At 44.3% G+C, this 26,535-nt stretch overlaps 1 protein-coding gene across 1 annotated transcript in view; it reads right to left on the minus strand.

Moving 5' to 3' along the window:
- Positions 1-26,535, minus strand: part of GPC3 (glypican 3) — a gene marked incomplete at both ends in the record, with an annotated part of 376,515 nt that overhangs the window by 109,572 nt on the left and 240,408 nt on the right. Inside the window, one exon of the mRNA XM_084258526.1 lies at positions 17,052-17,177. Within this exon, the coding sequence (XP_084114652.1) occupies positions 17,052-17,177 (126 nt within the window). The remainder of the gene's footprint in view (positions 1-17,051; positions 17,178-26,535) is intronic.

The raw sequence follows: 26,535 nt of genomic DNA on the forward strand, positions 1-26,535 counted from the left end.
GTTCCCAGCACTGAGGAAAAAGTAAACATGCATTTAATCTCACGTAATCCTCCTGACAATCTTGTGAGCTAGGCATGATTATCATCAAAGAAGTAAAACCTCCACAACTGAAAATTGAAAATCTTTTTCAATTTTTTTTGCAGATGAGGAAAGTGAGGCACAGAGAAGTGAAGTCACTGGCACGTTAGAATTTGAATCTGGTATGTCTGCCTACAGCTAGTGCTGCTCTTAACTACTATGCTGATGCTATTGCTTCCTTAGATAGAATCCAGGCTGGCCAAATATTTGACATTTTTGTGTCAAATATGTCCACTCTACTGTGGGAGACGATTCGCAAGCTTGGAGTGGTCTACAAGGTTGGCAATGGTACCCAACACAGCAGCTCTTCACCTATCCATCAGATTCTTGGACTCGCCCTTTAAAAGCCCTTGGGGAGAGCCCTGGGCATACAGTTTCAGTGAAATATTTGCACACTTAGGAGTTAAGATGTTGAAGTTGGAGAAATAAATGATCCAGCACCCGCTACCCCGCTGTGCCTCTAGACAAACACAAGAGATGCTGTGAAATCTTTCAGGATACTAGGAAAGTGAATGCAGGAGAATACTGTCCTTGATGCCTCCCTGCCCTCATCACCCTGGCCCTAGCAAGGTGACCTATGTGATCTGCCCCTGGGCATTGACAGAGCATGCGTGCTTCAAGCCCAAAAGGACGAGGTTAGGGAGTGTCTGTAGCTTTGCACGATTCTTTCATCCAAACTTCATTTCCACCTGCTCCTTCTATGCCACTGGTGTAGCCGGTTCGTGACAGGATTTGGATGGAGTGAGGTCTCGTAGCCAGAATTTCCCTTTCCTACAGGTTGCCCAGCATGTCCAGAATGGGGAACTATTGGCCAGGGGGGATTTTAACCATGGCTTATGGACTTAGTAACACTCACCTCTAATTAGATTAATTGTCCTCGCTCCAGAATACCACTTCTTTCCTAAAGCTTTGACATGGTCCTGGCAATGAGTGCTGCCCAGTGGAGGAGGAAAATGAGCAACTGAGAGACACTCTTACTTTCCAAACCTAAATTTTTTGGAAGTGGACATGTTACGCGAGCAATTAGAAATGTCACCTGTAAGCATGCGCACACACACTTGTTTAGGCAGAGGCAGCAAGGGTGGAGTGGAAGGAAATCAAGGAATTCCAATGTAGGCCACTTGAAATGACGAAACACTACAGAGCATCTTGTCCCATCCACTCACTGCATAGATGAAAAAAGTGAGCCCAGAGAGGGACTTTTCTAACAGCACAACTGTCACTATCACATTTGTTACTCATTGTTGTTACTAACATTTGTGTTGTTACTATCACAATTTCCACCTTTAGAAGAAATCCTTTTCTTTTAAGCTTTCTTAAAAGGCACGCTGCTGATTTCAAACATGCTAATACTGATTTAGGACAGGGAAGCTGCCAGAAAACTCACTTTCCTTTATCCCCTGGGCATTAGAATGGTGGCAAGTGTTTAGGAGCAAGTCTTAGAAAGATTAACTCTCCCACCACCCCCAAAATTGGGTTTCAGAAAAGTTTAATTTGCTGCCCTGTTATTGATGTTTACAAACCAGTTACAGATCTCACATACTCAGAGCGCCATCTTATGGAAAGACTGCTGTACTGCACGTGGCCCCTACTGCCAACTGAGAGATTTATCAAACTGTTTCCTTGGAAAGTGCTCTGGCCATAATAATCACTGCGGGAAAATGGGATAATTTAAAGTGTATAAATAGCTTTCAAAACAAACTAGAACTCTGGGTAGAAAAAAAACATCTGAGAAATTGTTTTTTCTATCCAAGATGCAGTCTTACTTTTCACAAATGAACAGAAAAATAAAGCAAAGGAGCAAATATCAGAGTTTTGTAAATCTGCTTCATAAAGATGGCAACACTCTGCTTCTTTATTTATGCACATACTTAACGAAAAATGTTTTCCTTAACTGTCGGAATAGCAGTGCATTTCAGAGCAAATTTCAGCCAGGAGACAGCTAGAGGCAAATGTATCCAAGGAACTCTGATAAGTACCTGTGTTCTCAAACAACAGCGTTTCCGAAATTACAAGCAAACTTCAACCGAAAGGAAGCAAAAGCTAGAGGAGAACCAACAGATATGCAAACCCATTTATATCTTGCTTAGTGGACCGTAACTGTAAAAGCGAATGACTGCTTTAGAATTTGTTTTTAGCTAGTTTCAAACTGTGAGGAGGGACAAAAAAAATTGGTCTTGGAATAGAATCAAGATGTCATTTAAATGTAGAGAAGCAAAGAATATTTTCCAGATGCCAAGGAAAGCCTGAGAAGTGGCTATCACTGGCCATATTACCAGCCCCAGGGAGAAGAGTCTGGCTGTAACAGGCTCGCCCCCCGCCCCTCCCCTGAAAAGGGAAAGTAGAGAGAAAATACACCTTTCAGGTGGAATCACCTGAAAGGCTGTCAGAAGAAGCAAATTCTGCAGAAGAGTCTGGAGGTAAGGGAGGGAAAAGTAAATAAGAAAGCAAAAGGAATTGCTGTGAGAACTGCGTGCATGCAAAGGCCCAGACGTGGGAATGCCTGTCAGAACTGTCTCCTGGGCTCTGGGCCCCGACACCAGCAGTCAGGCTACTGGGCCTGGGCAGAGCAGGCAGGAAACCGGCTCTATGAGTGGTGTCCTTGAGGGGAACATTCTAATGAGGAGAGGACTCTGACCCCGGTTTCACTCTTAAGAATATAAAGTGATTGAAAAAGTAACTGGGGAGAAGGGGGTGTAGCAGAGAAGTATCTGGCGCTGATTTATTACTCAATCACCCCAATCTCATTGACTGAAGTCCTAGTCCAGAGAACAAGCCGCAGATGTTTTCTGTCCCACTGGAGTTAAACCAAAAGGAAATGATCTTTCCCTGTTTTTTAGTGTTTTTTTTTTTTTTTAAGTTTGACTTTAACCCTCAACATATCAGAGTTGGAGTTGGCATTAGTCCAATGCCGTCCTCTTACAGAAAGGCAAGCTGGGGCTCCTAGAAGCCAAGAAGTTGCCATTCAAGTTATGATCATGCGCATGGCTGCTGGTGGGCTGTGCTGGAGCCTTAAGGCCCCCAAATACGAGAGCCAAGCAGAAAGGATTAAAGAACTAGTGACATACCTCAGCCACGCAGGAGAGCAGTGCAGCAAAGGAACTGATACTCACTGTAAGGGCCAGTCATTGTTTTTGAGAGGGGAGATTGAATTTGGTATATACAGAGTACGTGGACACTTACAGTCACGACTCTGATTCAAAGGCTGGTGCTGGGCATCCCTGGTGGCGAAAGGGGTTAAGATGCAACCTATGAAGCTATCTTCAGCCACTGCAGCAGGAGTTCCATCCCTGCCGAGGGAGTTGACCCACACGGCACAGCAGACCTCTCCTGTCTTGCCCGCTGCTCCCCTCAGCACTGTAGCAGTGTATTTCAGTCAATCTGCCTGTTCTGCTCCCCACTCTGTCTCTGGTGAATCTTCTCAACACCCCCCCCCCACACACACACGTCTGACCTGAACCCCAGCTCTTATATATATTTATATATATATATATATAAAATATATATATATAAAAATATATATCTTTAAAAAAAAAAGCTGGTGCCAATCCTTACTGTGTGCCCTTTAACAAGTACTTAGACCCTGCTGAGCTTGACTTTCCTCATCTGTCAAATGGGCATAATGCCACCTGCATTGTTCTGAGGATTAGCTGATATTACACAGGTTGGTAAACTGAGGTAACAGAGGCAGTGGGCTTAGAATAGCGCCCAGCACACCTATAGTACAGCTGTGACCAGGTCACATCTGTCTCAGTGGATTAGTGGAAGATCCCCTGGATGCCTGAAACTGAGGTTAGAGCCGAACCTAAAAATACATTATGCTTTCCCCTGTACACATGGACCTGTGATAAAGTGCAACTTATAAATTAGGGATAATAAGAGATTGCCACCAATAACCAGTAATAAAACAGAACAATTGCAGCAAGATACTGTAAGCAGTGTCACGGGAATGTGTCTCTCTCAAAAATTGGATTGTATGTAGCATGTTTGGACCTCGGTTGACTGGGGATCTGAAAACATGGAAAATGGAATCGCAGATAAGGGGAGACACCGCTCTGGGGAAGCACCAAATTCAGATGACTGACATGCAGTAGTCATTTAATAAATGTTACTTGGAAAGGATTTCCTGAAGGAGGGTGACTAACTTTTGCAATGGGGGGAAGCTTTAAATCCCTTGTCCCACACAAAAAATTTCAGAAATGGCAGCATCTAAGCTTACCTCAAGTATGACTGGGAGGGTTTAGGGTTAGGACACATGGGCAAGGCCAAAAGAAGTGGAGCTTTCTTTGGGATTATGACTGAGCAAAGACATGGCAGGAGTCAGCACGGAGCATTCAGGCCTGGCTGAAAGGAATACTTTTCCTCTGCATGGATGTTGCTGCAATCCTCAAACACAACTTTGACTGGGCCGCCCAGGTGGCACAGCGGTTGAGCGCTGGGTTGCGAAGCTGCCCGCAGCCTCTGCAGCGCCGGTTCGATCCCTGGCCGCCGGGTGAGGGTCTGACATGGCGCACAGACCTCTCCTGCCGCCCGCTGCTCCCCTCAGCAGTGTATTTCATCAGTCTGCCTGTTCTGCTCCCCGCTCTGTCTCTGGTGAATTCTCTCACCCTCCCGTGGTTCTGACAGTACCCAGTGTTTGTATAAATAAATAAATAAATCTTAAAAAAAAAAAACCAAAACAACTGACTAAAACAAAAAACAACTTTGACTTTCCTGCCACTATTTTGCTGTCTTAGCCAACAGTCACTTACAGGCCTCAGAACCTTCGCTGTGCAGGATGAGGCCTACGCAGATTGTGACTCAAGGTGGCAAAGGCAGGAAGATGGTGGCTCGGCTGACTGGCCTGTCAGACCCCAGGCTCTAGGATGAGTCTGACTCCATGAAGGCAGGATTACCTGTCTTGGGATGTGCCCCTGCCCTTTATTTTATTTTATTTTATTTTTTAATTCTATTTATTTATTTTACATTGTCTGTTTTCTTTTCTTAGGTATAGTCCCCACAGAGTTTCCATCACCAATTCACCCGTGCGCCATCACCATAGTCCCTTGTGCTCTTCCCTCCCTGGTTTTGATCCCTTTCCCTCCTCCTCCCCTGCAGAATGTCTGTGATTTATAGTTGTGTGTTTATTTTTGTTCTGTTGTTACTTCTTTTCTTTGTTCCCCTATATTCTTCCTATAAGTGAAACCATCAGGTATTTTTCTTTTTCCTTGTGACTTATTTCACTGACCATGATCCCTTCCAGCTCCATCCATGTTGCTTTAGTTGTGCTTCCTCCTGGCAGCTCTAGTCCCCAAGGTGTACAAGACTGAAAGCTGCCCTGACTTCCTAGTTCGCATTTGCCTTTGTCGGTCTTCTGCCCTACCCAGCACCTGGCATACTGCAGGCAGTCAAAACGTCTGCTGAACTGCACTGACACTAAAGGCCTCACCCAAAGCTCAGTTAGAGGGTAGAAATGACTGTGCTGTTGTCCTGCGGACCTGTTCCCCCAAATATGCACCACTGAGTGAGGGCCTGCCCTAAACTGGACTTTTTGTCTGGGCCCTCCCAGGAAAAGAGTCCCACCCACTGCACTAGCTTGCATCACCTGGAAAAGCTACCTATGCCCCAGCGGGGTGTCACCACTCAGGCGGTGGGTCACTGCTATTTAGACCAGCCAGACATATGAGTTTCCACTGCCCTAGTACCGCACCACTACTTCCATTCTCTGTCCATCCCCATGGACCAATCACTGGGCTCCACATGGCGCTCACTCGAGTGACACCTGTTAGCAATAGCATTTTGCATCATGAACCGTTTTCTCATAGTATAAACTTCGGCCTGCTACTGAGTCTGCTACCACGAGGTTTCACTGTTGTGAAAACAAATCATGGTTTCGAATTTGATGGTAAAATATCCAGGTTCTCAGTGTTTGAGGCGCAGAGAAAGAATCTGTTGTTTTCGACCAGCAGCACTTCCCATCAGAATGCAAATACTCCGTCTGCACCTCCCTACTAAGCATCGACGCACATAGCCCTGTGTTCACCCACAGAACCCTGGTAGTAGGACACCTGAACTTTTCAGTGTTCTGGCCCACTATCCCCAGTTAGGACTTCATGGACCAGATCTTGGTTTTGGCATTGGCAGATCCTCAGACAGTAAACTATTCAACCAGCAACTGTGGTGGACATCCCTGCAAACATGGGCTTGAGAGTGTGCAAGTCCACTACATCACCAGACGTCTGTAGACAAGCCATCCCTCATTGGAGTGCTTGGCAGCAGCCGGCGTAGCTGAGGGGTGTGGGTCAGCAAAACTTAAGTGGCTGCTAGACTTAAGAGGCCTGCTCAGTCACCATTATGGTCACCTGCAGTTCTGCATTCCTATACAAAGGTCAGAACTGTCCAGTCACAGTCATATGAGCCAAATCTTGCAAGGTGCCTTTCATATCAATCAAGAGCAGAAAGCTTGATCACTCTGGGAAAGGTATGCATCAAGAGGTATGACCGGGGGCCTCCCCAGTGGCGCAGTGGTTGAGCGCTGGGTTGAGAAGCTGCCCGCAGCCTCTGCAGTACCGGTTCGATCCCCAGCTGCTCCCCGGCCACCAGAGGAGGGTCCCACATGGCGTGCAGACCTCTCCTGCCGCCCGCTGCTCCCCTCAGCAGTGTACTTTGGTCCTTCTGCCTGCTCTGCTCCCTGCTCTGGCTCTGGTGAATTCTCTCACCCTCCTGTGCTTCTGACTGTACCCAGTACTTGTATAAATAAATAAAAATAAAAATCTTAAAAAAAAAAAAAAAAGAGGTATGACCGGGAATGCCCGGGGGGTTGAGGATGGATGCATAAACTTACTCCTGACTCATACATCATGAGGTATGACTGGGAATGCCCGGGGGGGGGGGGGAGAGGAGCTGAGGACCGATGTAGGACAAGGGACCCCAGAAGCTGATCAGTGGAATGCCTTGTTGATAAGATTAGGACCATGGCCAGGGGTCTGGGGTCTAGTTTCGATGACAACACTTGGTCATCAAGCTGGTAACATGGTGAGCAGACTCGTGTCCCCCAAGCCCTAGATGACATTCCTGAGTGTCACCATCCTTTTCTCCTTGTCCTCCTAACGCACGTAGCTGATGCTCTATGATTATTCCATCAGTAACGACTGCCAGGATCTTGCTCTCAGCAGCATCCTGCCTTGTGCAGCCTGCTCCACGACTCCCGAGTCTCTATCAGTGTGGTGTTGCCCGACGCAACAGAGGGGGAGAAGGCACTAACAACAATCAGGTGATCCACTGTTGTACTCACCCCAGAACATGGAACGGTCTTGTCTGCAGAAAGTGGAATGACTACTTTTTCTCTCTTCTCTAAAATCATTCCCAGACTCCAAGCTATAGCCAGAGCCCAGACGTAGCAGAAGGAGGCACATGAGCCAGTCGCCCTGGTAGACATAGCAGCAATGCCAGGCATGGGCAGAGTAGCTGGAACTGAGGAAAGAACCCACCACCACCCGGGTCTGAATATCAGAACAGCTCTGTCCTCCGCAGGCCCAAGCCTGGTGCTGTCATTCTCTAAGCTGCCGACAGTAAAATAAAACTAAAGAGTAACAGGGAGGGAAAGGTGAACTGAAGTGTACACCTGCCCTGCTCCAACTGCCCAGGGTGGCTGCAGGTGCCCGCCCGCCTGGGTTCTGCACCTGCTCTCCTGTTGCAACAAGCGCTCCATTGTGTGAGGCTGTGCACGCGGAGCTGCTAAGCAAACATGACTCTTGTGATCATAACGTAGATGGGATTCCAGGAAAACGTTACTAAGCCAAATAAAAGTGATGGTAAAGCATCCGGTAAAATAGAAACTGCTACATAAATACTTAGTAAAAGCTCCCAGCAATGCACACAAGGACATCTAGGTCAAAAATTACCCCAGCTCTCTGGCTGGAGGGACTCAGAGAGTGAAACTCTCTCCCTCTCTCTGGTTTTTCTCAGCCACTTTGTATTCCTTTGTGCTCCCCTGCCCAAGGGCTCTTGGCACTTCTCTAGATGTGCTTCTTTCTCCGCTGAAATATCTGTGTGGTTAGAGGGCTTCTAATTTTCATTTTGGGCAGCTGTGTCAAATATTATTTGGAGCAACAGACACTGAATTCCATTTCTTTTACTTGGAAGCCCATTGGGGTTATGCGGTGCTAAGGGGGAGACACTTTCTTTAAGGTTTAATTATGTAAACTTCACCCCCAGCTCTCCAATATCAGAAACTAAGAACAACTCTGACAACACGGCAACCAACTGACTTGCCTGTTCCCCTGGTACCCCAAAGATGCCAGGAAGAGTCAAATGAAGAGCTCCCTGCTGACTAATGAGAATGGTTACACCCCGGGGCTCCTCCTGCATCACTTTCACTTCGGTCTGTTTGGGAAGCCATCAGGGAAAGGGCTGGAAATTCAGTCATCAAAGCAGCTTTATGGCATTCCTCTTCCTTTCAAAGTCCCTCCCCTTCAAATGTCCTTGTCATAGGATCCCACAGTCTGGTAGAGCTGGAAAGAGCTTTAGAGGCCATTTGGTCCTAACGCCTTCATTTTATAAATAAAAGAAAAGCTGAAGGGCAGAGACCTGCCCAAGGTCACATGACCAGCTCATCACAGGCTAGGACTGGATCCAGCCTAGGGCTAAAGGTCTCACTTGTACGGGCTGTAAAGCTTGTGGGGACACAGGGCAAGGGCTTCATTAGAGCCGTGTGCAGGGCAAGCGAATGCAGAGCTAGCCTCAAAGACAGGGGAAGGTCATTGACTCGTTCTTCCAGGCACGTCACCTGACAGCATTGAGAGGATGTGCCGGCAGAGAAGCCTGGTACTGCTACTCCGGTGGGCCTGGCTAGAGGAGAGACCCAGGAAAGGACAGCATTTAGCAGCATGGTCTAGGGAAAGGTGGAACAGAATAGCCATGCCAGGTCTGGATTAGAGAAGGAAGTGTGCTTAGGTCGGGATTCCCATCAAGAGCAGGAAGAAGGTAGGATGGCTGTGAGCCCACGGAGGACAGAAGCAGGTATGTGACAGGCAGGGCAGAGTAGTGGGTAGGGTGGTAGACACGGTTCGAGGTTTGGACCCCAAATCCCTTACTGATGAGTAAGTTACTTCACCTAACCAGTAAAACGAAGGCAAAAGCAATGTCCAGCTCAAAGGCCTCCATGAAAACCAACTTCGTTAATGCATGATAGCACCCTGCATGGAGCCTGGTACACGGTAGGCAGCGTGGAGATGGAAATGTCCCTGACTGGGGTCATTAATCACTGCAGTGTTTCTGTCCTGCTTTCTGACATTTCCCTATAACCTTAGATGGGACTTGCAGGACAAAGGGAAGGGAGAAGAAATTCAAATGTTTCAGGGAGGGGGAGGCAAGAGGAGTTAAATAGTGAAGGGTAAAAAAACAAACAGAATGGGGGTGCTGCCGTCCCCTCCCCCCGTCCCGCCTCTCCTTCATCCTTTCAATGCCAGCCCCTCCCACTGCACCCTTTCCCCTTATTTAGTAGGGGGTTCCTGGGACTCAGGACTTGGGGTGTCCAAGCTGGTGATGGAATAAGTTGTCACCACAGGGGTGAGAGAGCGGTTGTTCTGACCAGTGCACAGGACACTGCTGGCCTTTGGCAAAGCCAGGTAATCCTGAAGCCATGGATAGGGTTCTTTAATGGACCTCGATTCCTATCTTTGAAGGGAAGACAAAACTTTGCAAACTAAATGGCTTTTACCAGGGGGATGTCAGTCAACTTGAGGATGATGGACTTTAGCAGGTCGTTCACCATGATGGCTTCACTATCAATGAATCTTATTTGATTGCTCTGATCTTCTGTTTTTCTCCAAGTTCTATTCCCAGCCCCGTTATTATATGTGTCAGAAAGTAATAAAATTGCATTTATTTCAAAATGGTCTGCTACTCAGACTTTTCATTAATGTAAATGGTGCTACCAATCCTTTAAAATATTTTCTTATACTGGTTCAATTGGTTCATTCAGCACCATGGACTGATTTGTTCCAAAATAGAATTGTTTCCTATTTTAAAATGGAAAATAGAATGATCGGTGGATTTACTTAAGGAAAACAATTAAAAAGCAATATGTTTAGAGCAAGGCATAGAGACAGATTCAGGATGCTGCTGAAAAGTCTGTGTTTGGAAACAGGCCAGTAGTGCTGCGTTCATTAGCCTTCACAGGGAGCCATTTGTTTAGTGTAGAACGTCCATCTGGAATGGGCCTACTCTCCCACTCTGACACACCTAGTAATGGAGGTTACGTCATCATTTTGAAGGATACTTCAAATTCATTTTCTTATTGGAGGCCAACAACCCCATGGGGTAGGCCAGGGAGACATTCGTTTCATTATTTCACAGGAAGGGAAAAGCAAACACGAAAAGTTTACGTGTCATCTGCTCAGAGCTGGCACGCCCCCAGCTCAGGTGAGGGTGACTTACTCTGGCTCATTAAGCAGAGACACATTGTAGTCTCGGCCCAAAGATATGCCCAGAGCAAGGGGAGTGGGGAGCAAGGAGTGGCTCTAACCATGCAAGAGTTCATTTGCGTGGTTTTTAAGCTCCACCTGTCATGTGGTTGACTAAAATATGAGGGGACAAAAAGTAGGCTGCTCCTGTGACCCAGGAGCTACAAATTCGAGTAAATTTTCCTTGATGGGGCACATAAAACTTCACCATAAAGGAGATAAACCCAAAGATCAAAGCCACAGTCACGTAAAGAATAAAATTCATTGGCTTGAGAAATTGGGAAATCATGAACGACTTTAACGATCACTTGCCTTTTCCATGAAGGATAAGCCAAGGGTGAAAGAAAGGATTTCAGAGCTTTGAGCAACTAGATTTGACCAGCAACGAACCCATCCTGGTTTCTAACATCAGTAAGTTAGGAAGATGACTTGGGTTAATCACCACAGGTTTCCTCTATCTGAAGATAGAGTGGACCTATTTGGTATGATTTGGGGGGTTACTTTCTATGTCTGGGATTGCTCAAAAAAGTGATTCCATATAAATTATGGGACTGGTGTTCCCAGACCTCCAAAACAACCTATGAAATCATTGTAAATTGGAATGTTCCATTTTCAGATAGTGGGAGACACCTGTAATAAGTCATAGAAGGAACAGTTGAAACTGTCTTTGCTATAAATCAAGACATTAAAGGAAGGAAGGCCAGTCCAGCACATAACCTTAGATGTAAATGACCCTGTTGATCCCCCACTGGACCCAATCACCCACCATTTGCATCAACCAGGACCAATGATGGGGGTTCTGATGTTTTTGCAGAATGGGAGAGAAAGAAAGGTAAAAATGAGAGGGGGTGCATGATGTGGTCTTCCTAAAGAATTAAAATGCGGCCTCCCTGGTAGCACAGGGGTTAAAGTCTCAGTGCTAGCAAGCTATCACCAGACACTGCAGCATGAGCTCAATCCCTGGCCAGGGAGCTAACCCACAAGGTGCAGCAGACCTCTCCTGTCTTGCCCGCTGCTCCTCTCAGCAGTGTATTTCAGTAGATCCACATGTTCTGCTCCCCACTCTGTCTCTGGTGAATCCTCTCACTCCCTGAACTTCTGGCTTACACCCCAGTTCTTGTATGCATAAACAAATAAAATAAATCTTTTTTAAAAAGAATTAAGAAATGGGTCATTGAAGGGAGCTAAAATCAGGACAAGCTCTGTCTATCTTTCAGTAAAGAACTGCTAGGGCCTTTTTATAGGAGGTTTGCTTTGTTCAGCAACAGTACTAATCACTACCATTTATTGAGGACCGTGTTCCGGGCACTCTGGTCTGCATTTCGCAGTCTCTTTGAATCCCCTCAACAATCTGCTCGGGAAGAAAAGATTACCAGTCTTTTACAGAAACCGGGACTCACAGAAGAGAAAAAGCACAAGTCCAAGCCCCGGCTTGCTGAGTCCAAACCTGCACACTTATACACTCTGCTGTGCTGTTTTTTGAGGCTGCTCTGAAATGCTGAGTTCCATGCTTTTGTTCATGCCCCAACTGGCTATATTTCTATCAATAAAATTCACTGGAGATACTCAAACAATGTTTTGTACTTGCTGAAGTCTGAGAGGGTAGGAAAAAACAAACAAACAAAAAAACCCCAAATCTGGACAGCTGAATTTCATTCCAAGGGGCCCTCACATGTGTGTTCCTTTTGGGATTGGGTGCCAGCATCAGTAAAGAAGGGCCATTTCCTGTAGCTGTGGGAGAACAAAGTCACCACTACAGTCACAAAGACAAGGAGGCGAGGACCACCAGAGCAGCACCACCTCTGCTGGCAGGAGGTTGCCAAGAAAGATGCTTCCCCAAAGTGCCTGCCTCAGTCCTTGAAACTCAAGTGTCAAGAGTCCACTTTTGTTGATGCTCTGTGGCTGATGAGCAGAAATAGCTCTTCTGGATCTGGGTACCTGGGCGTGTTACTGTCAGGAGGCAGAGGCCTTCTAATGAAGTGACACTGAAGGTGGCTGGTCCTCTATTCGCTCAGGAAAAGGTCAGGAGACTTGTTTCAGTCAGTTCCCCACCTGCCTTACATGCTATCTGAGAGGTGAATAAAAAATAATTGCAGATCTCCATTGTGTGACTATCTACCAGAATGTATTCAGCCCAACTGCTTGCTGATTCTGGGATAACTTAGAACATTTCTGCAATTCCTCTTTGGAAACCCCATCTAGTCAGTTTAAGTGACACAAGAGGTAAACTACCCAGTAACCTCCTCTCCTCATTCCAGATGGCATGACCCTGCTTGATCAGTGACCACACTCAGTAGTTTGGTTACAAAAGACTGAGATATTTCCCAAAATCCAGTTGTCCCTTGCAGGAAGATGGCCTAAACCTCTTCACTTTTGCTAGGACTCTTCCCCAACCTGCTCAACCAGCTGTGATACTATAATATCAACAGCTACCTCATCTGCACAGACATGATGGACAACAGGTTGCACTGTTCCCACCTGAAAAATAAGGGAACAGAATCTGATGTTAAATGACCCACCCAAAGCACACAGTGACCAGAATTAACATCTCCACTGGTATCACCGGGAAGACGGTCCTATTCTAGATATGCATCAAGCCCCTGGCTCATGTTTCTTACCCTCTCAGGATCCTCTCACAGTAATCCTCAGCCTGAGCCTGAACCACTGAAAATCCACTGGCTGAGAACCAACAACTTGCAGATTACAGGAACTGACCCATACACCCTCAAGATTTTCCCCAAAGATGTAAACAAATGTTTTGTCTACAGCATCAGTGATTTCAGTCTATCACCCAGCACAATACCCACTTTGAAGGAAGCAATAATGACCTAAGGAGTATAGAACCCTTAGGGTTCAATCAATATTGTATTAAATGCAGTTGTATATGTCATTCATGGACACATCTCCCAAGCCTTTCAGATTAAAATCAAAGCATACTGGTCCATGGAGCAGTGATGGGAAAAGGAGGCAGATCTTACCCCACCATCAGAAACACATTTCAGGGCCTCCCTGGTGGCACAAGGGTTAAGATGCAACTTATGAAGCAATCTGTAGCCTCTGCAGCATGAGTTCGATTCCCGGCTAGCCAGGGAGCAACCCACATGGCACAGCAGACCTCTCCTGACTTGTCCACTGCTCCCCTCAGCAGTGTACTTCAGTCAGTCTACCTGTTCTGTTCCCCACTCTGTCTCTGGTGAATCCTCTCACCCCCCACATCTCTGGCCTGTACCCCAGTGCTTGTATGCATAAATAAATAAATCTTTAAAAAAAACACATTTCAAAGGGAAAAATGTGAGCTGATATTTATTTGTTGAAGGTGGTGTGGGCAGGCTGAGACTGTCCCAGAGATCTCCAAATGTGTTCCGTATAAGGAGATGACCCTATGAACAGGAGGAACAGGCCTAAGTATTAGTAGGGCATGATCTGCTTAAAGTAATAATTGGTCCAGTTTTCAACAGGTGATTAAAGACATCAGTGTCATGCCATGAAAATGTCTCCTTCTGCTGCTATAGACACAGTAGTCAACAAGCCCAGCCTTGACTGAATGTGGCAACCCTATTAAGCTGTCAGTCTGTGGGATAAGCTGGGGTTTTCTCACTCAACTCTGAAGGTAGAGCTACTGTATGTGACACCATAATCTTAAGGGATAAATGTCACTGCATTGCTATCGAGTAGGTTCTGAAAAATAGCTGTCACGAAAGACTATTTTTGAGATAAATCTATGATAAAAAATATGCCAGTCTAAGCCTTTGGAGGGATTATCACATGGGGGTGCTTCTCAAACTTATCTGTCTCACCTTACCAGGATTTAAAAAAATCTTTAGCTGCCATAAATATTCATGCTACACCAAATTAATTTTCCACATATTCTATTTTTCTATCAAAGCCTTTCCATAAACCATCTTGGCTTACCTCAAGTAAGGTAGACTATGTAAAGTGTCATACTAGCAAACAGTACTACACTTTGATACTTTTATTCCAGGGCATACACTCAGGCTAATGAAGTGGTTCCCTAAATCAGAAAGATGAAAATATCATGTTTCTGCCTCCAGGAAAGCTAAAGTAAAAATGCCAGCTGAAAAATGTCTGTCTCCAAGAAGTGTGGAGACAGATGGTGATAAAACAAATACTGAAGCCCTATTTGTCCCTCTCTCCCTCCTGCCAGCCTTTCCCAAGCAGAGCATCCTGCAGGACAAGATGCCAAGAGAAGAAAGAGCAGGGATGTTGAAGGCTGAACTGTCGGTGTCTAACTTTCAACCAATTGCATTCATCAGAGATATTATGTAGATGCATCTCAGGTAATGCAGCTGACAGGAAATTGATCATCATTTTCTTCAGTCAGCTATTTTCTTTTTAATCAGATGTCTCCACTGACAAGTCTCATTCCCTTTCAGGATTCTTTATTTCCATAAATTTTGTTTTTCTTTTTTAATTTAAGATTTATTTATTTATGCATACGAGAGCTGGGGTACAGGCCAGAGATGTGGGGGGGGGTGAGAGGATCCACCAGAGACAGAGTGGGGAGCAGAAGAGGCAGACGGACTGAAATACACTGCTGGGGGAGCAGCAGGTGAGTCAGGAGAGGTCTGCTGCACCATGTGAGTTTCTCGCTGGCCAGCCAGGGATCGAACTTGTGCTGCAGAGGCTGCAGAGTGCCTCATAGTACGGTGCTTAACCCCTTGCGCCACCAGGGAGTCCCCTCCATAAATTTTCTTGACAAAAAGTAAAATATTTTCAAAGGAACACAAACCCAAGATACAAAGATAACAAAGTTACAACCCATTTGACTATATGAGTTGGCAAATGTTACTTAAGACTAAATTCAATGATAAATTCAATGAAAAGCTCTACAAAGAGGTTTGAACTATAGATGAGACATGAGGAAAAAGCTAATCTTTACAAATGGTACAAATAGAGGGCACACAAGTCCTCAGGCTACAGCACTCCATATTACTAAATGTATACTGCTAGTAATTTCCAAAATATCTAGTTTGACACTATTCCCTAGTCCCATCATTGTACTAGGTCAGTAATTTAAGTATAGGTTAATTATCACCTGAGGTTACTAACCAAAAAGGGTCACTTCCTGGGATGTACTACCCTTATTCTGTCTACAAATAAAATCCCCTCCCTCCCTCCTCTCTCCTTCTTTTTTCCCCATTCCTTTCTCCCTCCTTCCCGTGCATAGTATATATCAACAATCAAAGGTATTTTGGAAAGAAAAGATTTTTCAGAAATATAACTAGGAGTTTGGAATAGCAACACTTCTCCAATATTTATTTTGCTATATTGTTCAACACCCTAAGGTATTTAAAGCTAGCAAATGAAACAAAAACCTTTGATCTAACAGAATTCTTTTTTTAAAAAAAGATATATTTATCTATGCATACAAGAACTAGGGTAGAGGCCAGAGATACGGGGTGGGGGGGGGGGTGAGAGGATTCACCAGAGAGCATTGGGAGCAGAACAGGCAGATGTACTGAAATACACTGCTGAGGGGAGCAGCGGGCAAGACAGGAGAGGTCTGCTGAGCCATGTGGGTTGCTCCCTGGCTGGCTGGGGGATTGAACTTGTGCTGCTGAGGCTGTGGATTGTTTCATAGTGTGGTGCTTAACCCCTCACGCCACCAGGGAGGCCCTAACAGAATTCTTGTAATGGTGCAAAAGCACATTTGGCTAACTTTTGGACTTACTCAAATTTAGCAGTCTTTGGATTCCACCATTTCACAGAGAGGATTTTCTTGGTTCCCAAACAACATCATTCACAAAAGTATACTGGACATGAATTAGTTATATGAACAACATTCAATTAGAAAACATAAAATATAGGCATTTGTGACAACAGAGCTTGACCTTGAGGGAATTACGCTAAACAGAAGCAGAGGGAGAAAGACAAACACTATATGATTTTTCTCCTATGGAAGATAAAGAAACAAAGCAACCAAACAAAATAAAAACAAACTCTTAGATTCTGACAACAGAATGATGGTTACCAGAGGGGAGGAGAATGAGAGTGTGGGCAAAACTGGTAAAGTGGGGTCAATTGTATGGTGGTGGGTGGAAACTAGATTTTTGGGGTGATCATGATATAGTATATACAGATGTTGAAGCACATAAAGTGTACACCTGAAACTTACAAGTTTTATAAACCATAGTTACCTCAATTTAAAAAAGTCTACTAGTTCCAAAAACACATCCGGTAGGGGGCCCAGGGGCCTAGGGTAAAGGGTGCATGCATGCGTTGGTGGGACATGTGGTGCGGTGACATACACCTGAGGAGGTGTGACCCTCTTCCCCTAAATCATAGACAGTGCTGTTTTGTGAACCTCTGTTTCCTCAATAATGAAAAAAGAAAAAAGAAAAACTATGTCCTGAGGGCTGTCAGTTGCAGACAGCACACGGCAGGCCACACACGCTCATGTGCAAGCTTTTTCTAGTGGAATTAATGGAGGCAGAGAGAAGGCATGAGATGAACGCATGATGACTATTCCTTAAGGACCACTCTATTTAATATTCAGAAAAACATTACCTCTCCACAAGTTCTTGTCCATTCCAGCAAAGGGTGTCATTCTCGGCCACAGGGCTGTGGCTGCAGACGTAGCCAGGCAGAGCGCTATAGAAGCTGATGAAAGATTTCAACTTCTGAATTAGTTCCCTGAAAGAAAAACAAAACATCTGTGTATAAGAGGCAAGTAAACCCAGTATGTGAAAAGTTTAATTTCCTTATCAGCATGACAGAATGGCTCTGCCAAACTGATTAGAGCAATAAGTGATTTTTAAAGACATTCTTGGCAACAAGGCCAGAATAGTTTTTTTAAAAAAAAATCAATAAAATGATATTAGAAAAAGAACTGCCTGCCATAGTAGGTGCTGTTTCTATCAGAAGGATGAGTTAATTCCAACATCCATTTTCAAGCACAGTTCTGCTTCCATTTTTTTGTTCTGAACGCCGGTACCTACGTTCTCAAGGGTGCTGATTGCAAGGCACACAGGAGCGTTACATATCTTTTGGTTTCTGGGTGTAATTGAGTGCATTGATTGTAATTTACAATGCTATTACCCTAGAGATGGCCCCTTTCCATACAGGCTCTGGCTAATAGTTGCAGTTCAGAATTGCAGGGTGCTCAGAGCAGTGTGAGTTCTATGAAATTCTCCTGACAATATAGTCAGAGAAACTCCTGTCTGCTAGAAGAGAAAGGTTTCTTTGTTCTTTCTCTGTGTATAGTAGCTCCTTTGAGGGAGGGAAGCAAGAGTGAAGAGATCCTAGTATATTTTTTATTTATTTGCCTTCACTTTTAGGCTATATATGATGTGTTTATGTATGAGAAAGAGAATATATTATGTATGCAAACATACATAGACATGTATACATAAATACCCACCCTATTATGTTGTTAAAAATGGACATGGGCACACAAAATAAGGCCCTGTAGACTGGAAAGAAGTGGATATGCTTAAAAAGAAATATTAAAACATCGATGTAATTGATGTTCAGTGGCAAACATACACAAATAAATGTCTTTGTTTTCTAAAGCAATGTTCCTGGTAGAAAGGGAGTTAAAGCAGTTTTTGTATCCTAGTCTATCTTAAGTCTCTACTAAGTTTCTGGAGACTGTGGCCAGGGAATTTGCTGGCAGTGGAGTAGTTATTCAATACTGTCTCCAGGATAAGAATGGACTGGCCTGATATATAGGCCTCTGGAGGAGCCAGAGGCCTGAATCTCATTTGCAGACTGGTGGGAGTCCTGAGCCTAGGAATGCCTTCTGGGGGTTGTTCTCAGATCTGGACAAAGAGGGAAGACTGGTAGAAATTATTTTCTTGTATTTAATGTTATTTTCCATTTCATTACCATAAAACTATTCATTACAGCTAATGATTTAAAAGAGAGAGCGCTTACAACACTCAACATATCTTCATAAAGGCTCGGGTCACAGCAAATCCAGAGTGATGCATAGAACAACTCAAGAAAGGTCAGTGGGACATACATCACTCCTGGTACCCCCGCAAGTTACCACCACCCCCAGTCTACTCCTGGAGGCTCAGCTCTTTCCCTTTCCAAAGTGAAGAGGTTCATTCAGTACAGGCTCTGAAAATAAAAGTCAACATTAGACTTGCTCACAGAGGAAAAAGATGGGTTCAATTAACACTAATAGGAGAGATAGTCTGTTTTACAAGGTAATAATACAGTCCCCAAGAGTGGAAACTGAAAGACTAAAGGCTGAGGCCGAGGAACTCCCCCCACCCCATGAAGAAATAGAGCACGGCCATTAGTCTATGGGAAACGATGGCCCTCCCTTTAATCAAAGAGTTTCCCTTAGGCCTTCTTCTACCTCCAAACTCTCAACTAACATAGCATATGGCAAGAAAAATTGACCTCATACCAAAGCCTTCTAATTTGACTTCTCTAAAACTTAAAAAAAGGAAAAAAAACAAAACTACCAGAACTCAAAACTCCTCCCAGTCTCTCAACCCTTTACAGATTTCTTGGCTGATCAAAAAGATCAGGGACAAGTTGGAGAAGATTCAAAGAAGGTCTGACTAAATGTCCAGGGGACGAGGGGTTGTGATAAACATAACACCTCCCACTTTAGTATAGAAGGATATTACTTGATGGGGTCAAGATCAAAGTCCAAGAAAACCACAAAGAATTTGAGTAATGTGAACGCAGTCTGGGCCATCACATTCTAGAACTCAGAGGAATCTCTTTGAAACTTGAACACAGTAACATGGGGAAATCCAAGGCCATCCCACTTTCTAGAGTCCTCATTACCTCCACAGGACAGATAGGATGGACCGAGGAAGGAAGTGTGTTCACTATTCAGAACTTGGAATACAGCTTCATTTAGCAGCCATGTTACAGTGATGGCGGAAATCTCAGAACAGCCCCTTACATCTGGGTATGAACAGCAGCTGTGACTACTGATTTTGGAGTTTCACCAATGTGAGGTTTAAAAATGTCAGCTACTTCCTCACTTACTTAGCAGGGAATCTTTAGGCGAGCCCTAAATTCCCTGAGGCTTACTTTCCTTATCTGCAAAATGCTGTGATGATTAAATGAGACAAAGCATGTAAAGGTTTTAGCATAGTAGCTCCCACAGGGCAGTCGATGGCCAAATCGCCATTATTATGAGTCTGAAGCATAGAAATATATTATATATGGAATATATAGTACATTCCAAATCAAAATGTTTTCATTATAATTATGATTCTTTTTCAAGTTGCAGTTAACTTCACAAACACAAGATAAATATGCTCTTCATCTTTTGAAATGAATATAAATAAGTACAAGCATGTTCTCTCCTAACATAATTTTCCTGGTATTCTTTTTTGAAAGCTAGTTAGCTACTGGGATGGGTAAACTACTCCACTAATCTAGGATAGCAATTAGAATGGCCTCTCCTTGGGAAGTAGGTGGTGATGGCCTTTATAAGGATTGATGAAGCATCAGATATTGAAGGGCCAGGATGATGTCAAGTTTAAAACGGTAGCTCAGTCATCAGGGAAATGTGAATCAAAACCACAGTGAGATCCCACCTCACACCCATTAGTATAACTGTGATAAAAAAGATGACAATTACTGCTGATGAGGATGTGGAGAAACTGGAGCCCTCACACATTGCTGGGGGAGGGGGAGAGGATGGATGCAAAATGGTATAGCCACTGTGGAAAACAGTTTGGAGGCTCCTCATGAAGTTAAGCATAGTTATCACATCACACAGCAATTCCACTCTTAGGTATATAACTCAGAAAATTAAAAATAAGTACAGGCCTCCCCGGTGGCGCAGGAGTTCAAGTCTCAGCTCTATCAAGCTATCCCCAGCCACTGTGGCATGAGTTCCATCAGGGAGCTGACCCACATGGTGCAGCAGACCTCTCCTGTCTTGCCCGCTGTTCTCCTCAGCAGTATATTTGAGTAGCTCCGCCTGTTCTGCTCCCCACTCTGTCTCTGGTGAATACTCTCACCCTCCAAACCTCTGGCTTGCACCCCAGTTCTTGTATGCATAAATAAATAAAATAAATCTTTAAAGGAAAGAAAAGAAAAATAAGTGCTCAAATAAGTACAAGTACATGCATAGTAGAACAACTGTCAAAGTTAACAATAGTCAAATAGTAGAGCAACTGATGATTGGAAAAACAAATACATAATCTACATAATGGAATATTATTCAGCTTTAAAAAGGAATAAGGTATACATGATACAACATGTGTAAACCTTTAAAAAAATTCTAAGTGGAAGAATCCAGTCATGAAAGACCACATATTTTGGTTCCATTTATGAGGCATGCTCAGAACAACAAATGTACAGAGACAGAAAGTAGATTAGGGGTTGCTTAGGGCTAGGGAATTGAGGATTGGAGGATGATAGCTATTGGCTATGTGGTTTCTTCTTGAGGTGATGAAAGTTTCTAAAAATAACTGTGGTGATGGCTGCACAACTCTTTGTATATACAAAAAGCAGTTGAACGATACATACTTTAGATGGATGAATTGTATGATACCTGGATTTTGTCTCAATACAGCTATTCTTGAGAGATAACAAAAGGGGGCAGAGAAGAGAGAAGTGTCTAAGGAAAGCTCATCTCCTAGGGGAGGGCCACTCTTTGGAACAATGAAAGGAAACAACCAGGAGATCTGGGAAAGAGCCAAATTCGATGGCCACCGAAAGGGAGATCTGTGAGAGCTACAACTTCAACACTTGCCAGAGCTGTAAATAGTGATGCAAATCTGTTTCTTCACCTTTCACAATGAAAAATATTGGTTTTCTTTCTCACTGAAAAAGAAATAATATGCTCACTATGGAGAGTTTAGATAATAAAAAAAAGTAGATGGGGAAAAAACCTACCAGCCAGGAATAATCCCTGCCAATATTTGGATAAATTTCCTTCTAGACTTTTCTCTCCAGTAAAGTTGTATGGTTCTTTCTCTAAAAGTGCTACTGCTTTTTTTTTTTTTTTAAGATTTATTTATTTATTTATTTATACAAGCACTGGGTACAGTCAGAAGCGCGGGAGGGTGAGAGAATTCACCAGAGCCAGAGTGGGGAGCAGAGCAGGCAGACTGACGAAGTACACTGCTGAGGGGAGCAGCAGGCGGCAGGAGAGGTCTGCGCGCCATGTGGGACCCTCCTCTGGTGGCCAGGGAGCAGCTGGGGATTGAACCGGTGCTGCAGAGGCTGCGGGCAGCTTCGCAACCCAGTGCTCAACCACTGCACCACCAGGGAGGCCCTAAAAGTGCTACTTCTTGATATGCTTGTTCACTGAGTTCTTTTTTGTTTTCTGTGTATCTTATTCTTATTAGACGCCATCTAGAATCCCCAGGTGGATTTGATTAGAAAAGAACTTCAGAATAATGAAATGATGCCTGGTTCCAGGCAGTTCCTGTTTCTTGGAGAACAAAGAGCAGGTCTCCAGCACAGCGTGTGCACTGGCCACTACCTTCCAGTCCAAAAATACAATGTTTTAGTGCAGGTCCTTTCTTCACGAAAAATTGATGAAAGACTGTGGTGGGGGAAGAAACAGACTAAAGACTGGGGAAAGAAACCATGGTCTCCAAGAGAAACTTTGCTTCTTGAAAACAAATCCACACATACTATTCAGCAAGGTAGAAGAAAAGACTTTGGAAAATGTTGGAGAATTAATGAGCTTTTCAAAGGACAGGACAAGAGGTGATAATGTCCTGTGACACCACAGCCCTGCAGGCAGCAAAGCATGGCAGGGCCATCTCCCTCCCACAGAGTTTACTGGGCCTCTCTGTTTCTCTCCTCCTTTGTCTCTTCTCACCACTCCTTCTCCAGCTTGTTCTGGCATGGAAATTAAGTGGATTTTGTTTTCAATCTTTCCTTAAAGCTTTCCTATCCTCTGGCTTACAAATTTAACAGGCAGGGAGCTGCATATTTCTATTTCTCTCTTCAAAGAAATACACCTGAAACTAAATTAAGTGACATATTAATTACCCAGTACAACTCAGTCCACATTTCTTTTCTTTGTGCTACTAGCCCATGACAGACAATAAAAGAATCTCCACCATGAACGAAGGTCATCTGCTCAACTGACCCGTCTCTAGAAAAACAGGACAGAAAGTTTAGACAATTAGTTGCCCCATGAGAAAAACACCTGGATTGAAGGGCAAGTTCTTTGATTCCAATTCCACGTTATTCTAATACATAGACGCCAAATACACCATTCAACACGTAAACAGTGGAGCCTACACTCTCATTTAGGACAAACCCAACACTGGCTTACAGCTGTCTGCTCAGGGAAGAAAGAGACTCTTCAGAGTGGTTGCCATTCAGTGTTAAATGTGGAACTAAAGGGTAGGGCCCCTTGGCACGCAGGAGCCATACTGCACTGGCTGTACGTGATCTTCCCTGGGGGGGAGTCTCCCACCATCCTCAAGAGAAGCTTATCCTTCCTTGGATTGTGGGGGAGGGGATTCCCTTGGCTTTCTTGCAATGATTTGCTTGGGCGGGCATCAAAGCAGCACTAATTGGAAGCCACTGCAAGTAAAAACAGCCTTTCATCCTCAACTGCAGATCCCGGACTTTTCTCCTTTATCATTAAGATTCTTTACTTTTTTTCTAAATATAAAGTAATATGAGCTCATTATTTTTTAAAATAATTGAAAACCACAAAAAGGCACATAAACGAAAATAATGATAATTGGATTGATGCAGGATCGTGCTTAATTTTGCTGCAGAGAATTATAGTTCGAGCCCAAATTATAATTTTCTACCATTCCAGAGACTAGCCCATACTTTTTCACCTAAAGTGATGCCTAGAACACCTCGTTTCCCGTCCTCCATCTGTTGAATTTCTATGACTCTTTCAAGGCCTCACTCAAAAGTTACCTCTTCCAAGAAGTCTTTCTTGTCGCACATGAAAACTACCAACTTCCCCATTTGTGAAGCTGCGCCCTTTTGTACGGAGCTGTCTTGTCATTCACCCCCAGTGTATGAAAAATATTTAGTTGTGTGTCTGTAGACTTAACGAGGCTACGGGTTCCTCCTATTCATTCGAACCTAATCCTTACGTAATGCTTAGCATATAGTTGGTGCTGACAAATGCTGAAAGAAGCAGAGTCCTAGTTAGGGTGGAACGAGTTGTACCAGACCCCAGACTCATTGATGCACTGAGGACATACTTTGTTGTTTTGTTTGGAGTGTGGAAGGCACTATGAGCTTACAAAGCTTCCTTGAGGACCAGAGCAGCAGCCTGAGAGGGAGTGGGAGGAAGCATTGATTTTGGACCAGAAAGCTGAGATCAGCTTTTGTTCTCTTCTTTCTAGGTCATTTACCGGTGTCGCCTAATCCATTGCCCTTTCAGACCAAGTCAGAGACAGGGAGGAGGGGAATGCAGGCTGGGGAAGGCGGGACTAGACAGCTGCCACTTCACAAGGCTGGAAGGGATTGCGTGGCTTTCCGGAAGCTCGGGACATGGATGCAGGATGGACTCTTCAATGACAGATTAGGGACTTGGAAAAAGGAAAGATCTTGCCTGTGGATTCTACCAAACATTCCAGGGGCTGAGCAAATGACAAGATAAAGGAAGTGGCGAAAGAGACATTCAAGAGGGTAAAGTAGGGAGAGGCTGACACCTGAAATGTGCTGAGAATATCAGAGCTGGGAAGGACTGTGCATGTCTCATTTCTTCTATTCTGATTGTATTACTTGTGCATCTTGTCACAGCCTCACAGTTTTAAATCTGATGACAGACATTTTTAATATTTATGCCTGAAAGGAAACACTGGTTCCATACACAGGCCACCAGTTGAGTATCAAATCGCCTTTAAATTGAACTAAGCTATTTCTAAGATTACTTGTCTGTTGCAAACTACCCAGTTGGGGGCAGACAAAACAAACAGATGATTCCTGAATGCTACCAAAGGAATCCGACATCTCTTTGTGTGTTGTTATTTTAATAAGGCAAAGGGCTTTTCAACTCATAATCAGATTCAGACAGCTTGTTCACAACCTCCGTAGACTGAATGCTACAAAAGGGTTCCTTTCCAATTATCATATTTTTAAGCATAGAGGATGGAATGTAGGCATGGGTGTGAGGGGAGCTGGAGGCACAAACACTTTTCGGGCAAAGTGAAATTCTGTACACAACACACAGATAAATTTACAAAGGTGCTAACACTGCCAAAGCAACCCCCCAAATAACATCAGATTGAGGGGGGTAGTGCATTTAGCAAGAACGCATCTTAATCCCTGCTTCTCCCCTTTTCTGGAGTGGGCTGGCAATGCCTATTTGAGGTAATAAATGAAATTAGACATTCTCCTTTTGTCTTCTTTTCTTATTCTGCCAGAAAATTAATGAACAATGACTCCATCTCAGAGTTCAGGGCTTCCCTGTGCAGAAGAGATGAGAAACACCCTGGGGTGGGGTCACGTTGCCCATACCCAAAGGAGACCTCCCTGACCACCACTTACTCAGCTCTGCATTTTTCTTAATATCCTTTGTCTTCGGGGGATAGCAACAAGTTCAAAAATGAATCTAAACAAAATGTCAAACCTGGGTGCCCAGTCAAGAACCCATTTATTATGTTCTTCTTTCCCTGGAGAAATGAACACCCACAGAGCCCTCCTGGTCAGGTGAAAGGGGACAGGTCCCACAGTGTCCAAGAGAGACGCCGCGGCTGCAGGGCTTGATAAATCTACTTACTCATAAATGTGTCTGGGATGACAGAACAATCTCAAAATGGGAATGGCTTGGTGTGCCTGCTTTGGGAAAACTCTGCATATGACCATGTTACAAGTTCATATGCTGCCTCTGCCATGAAGCCTCTGCTGTAGCTCTCTGGGTGGGGGTTCCCTACTCCCCTGTAGGCTGCCGCCCTTAGGCTGGGCATACTTTCACGCTTGTAAGACTATTCTGGGATTATTCGTATTTAAGTCTCTGTCCCCAATAGATTAATTTGGAGAGCAGAGATTATGTCTTGCCTTTCAGTGACCATAATAGATGTTTCCTTAATTTATGCAGAGTTGAATAGAGTTGTTTCTCTCACTCTCTCCCCAACCCACCTTCCTATCTATCTATCTGTCTGTCTGTCTGTCTGTCTGTCTTTCCATCCAGTCCAAAATACAAACTAGAGATCAGTTACTGAGATGAACTCCTCAGGTAGTTTTGTCATAGAATGAAAGCAATGGAGGACAATAGACAAAGGACTTTCAGAGGCTAAAGAAGAGCAAAAGAAGTGTCATCCCGGAAAGACATAACCTTCCCTAAAGACCCCCTATACTGCATGAAAATTGTTCGCAAATATTTTGGTGCCAGGACCTCTGTGCTGGTTTTTAAATATGCCCACAAATTCATTGACATACTTCTCCCTTTAAGAGTTGGTGTGGAATTTCTCTCCCCTTGAATGTGAACTAGAATTGGTAACTTGTTTCTAACAAATTGGATAGGTTAGAATTGATAGCATGTCACTTCCAAGCTTAGGTCATAAAAGACATGGCAATTTTCTCCTTTTCTCTTCCATGGGTAACTTATTCTGGGGAAGCCAGCTGCCATGATATGAGGGTGCTTTTGAGGTCATGCGGTGAAGAACTGAGCCCTTCTTCCAACAAGCAACACTAGCTAACCGTGGTAAGTGAGCCACTGTGAAAGTGAATCCTCCAGCCTCAGTCAATAGGCCATATGAACATAGTCCCAGGCCACATTTTGATTGCAATTTCTTCCTTTTCTTTAAAGATTTATTTATTTATGCATACAAGAACTGGGGTTCAGGCCAGAGGTGGGGGTGGGTGAGAGGATTCACTAGAGACAGTGGGGAACAGAACAGGCAGATTAACTGAAATACACCGCTGAGGGGAGCAGCAAGCAAGACAGGAGAGGTCTGCTGCGCCATGTGCTCACCTCCCGGGCTAGGGATCGAACTCATGCCACGGTGGCTAGTGATAGCTTGATAGTGCTGAGACCTAACCCCTACACCACCAGGGAGGCCCTTGATTGCAATTTCTTTTAAGACTAAAAGTCACACAGCTAAGCTACTCCCAAATTCCTGACAGATAC

The sequence above is a fragment of the Talpa europaea genome (assembly GCF_964194135.1).
Source record: "Talpa europaea genome assembly, chromosome: X".
Classification (NCBI taxonomy): Eukaryota; Metazoa; Chordata; class Mammalia; order Eulipotyphla; family Talpidae; genus Talpa; species Talpa europaea.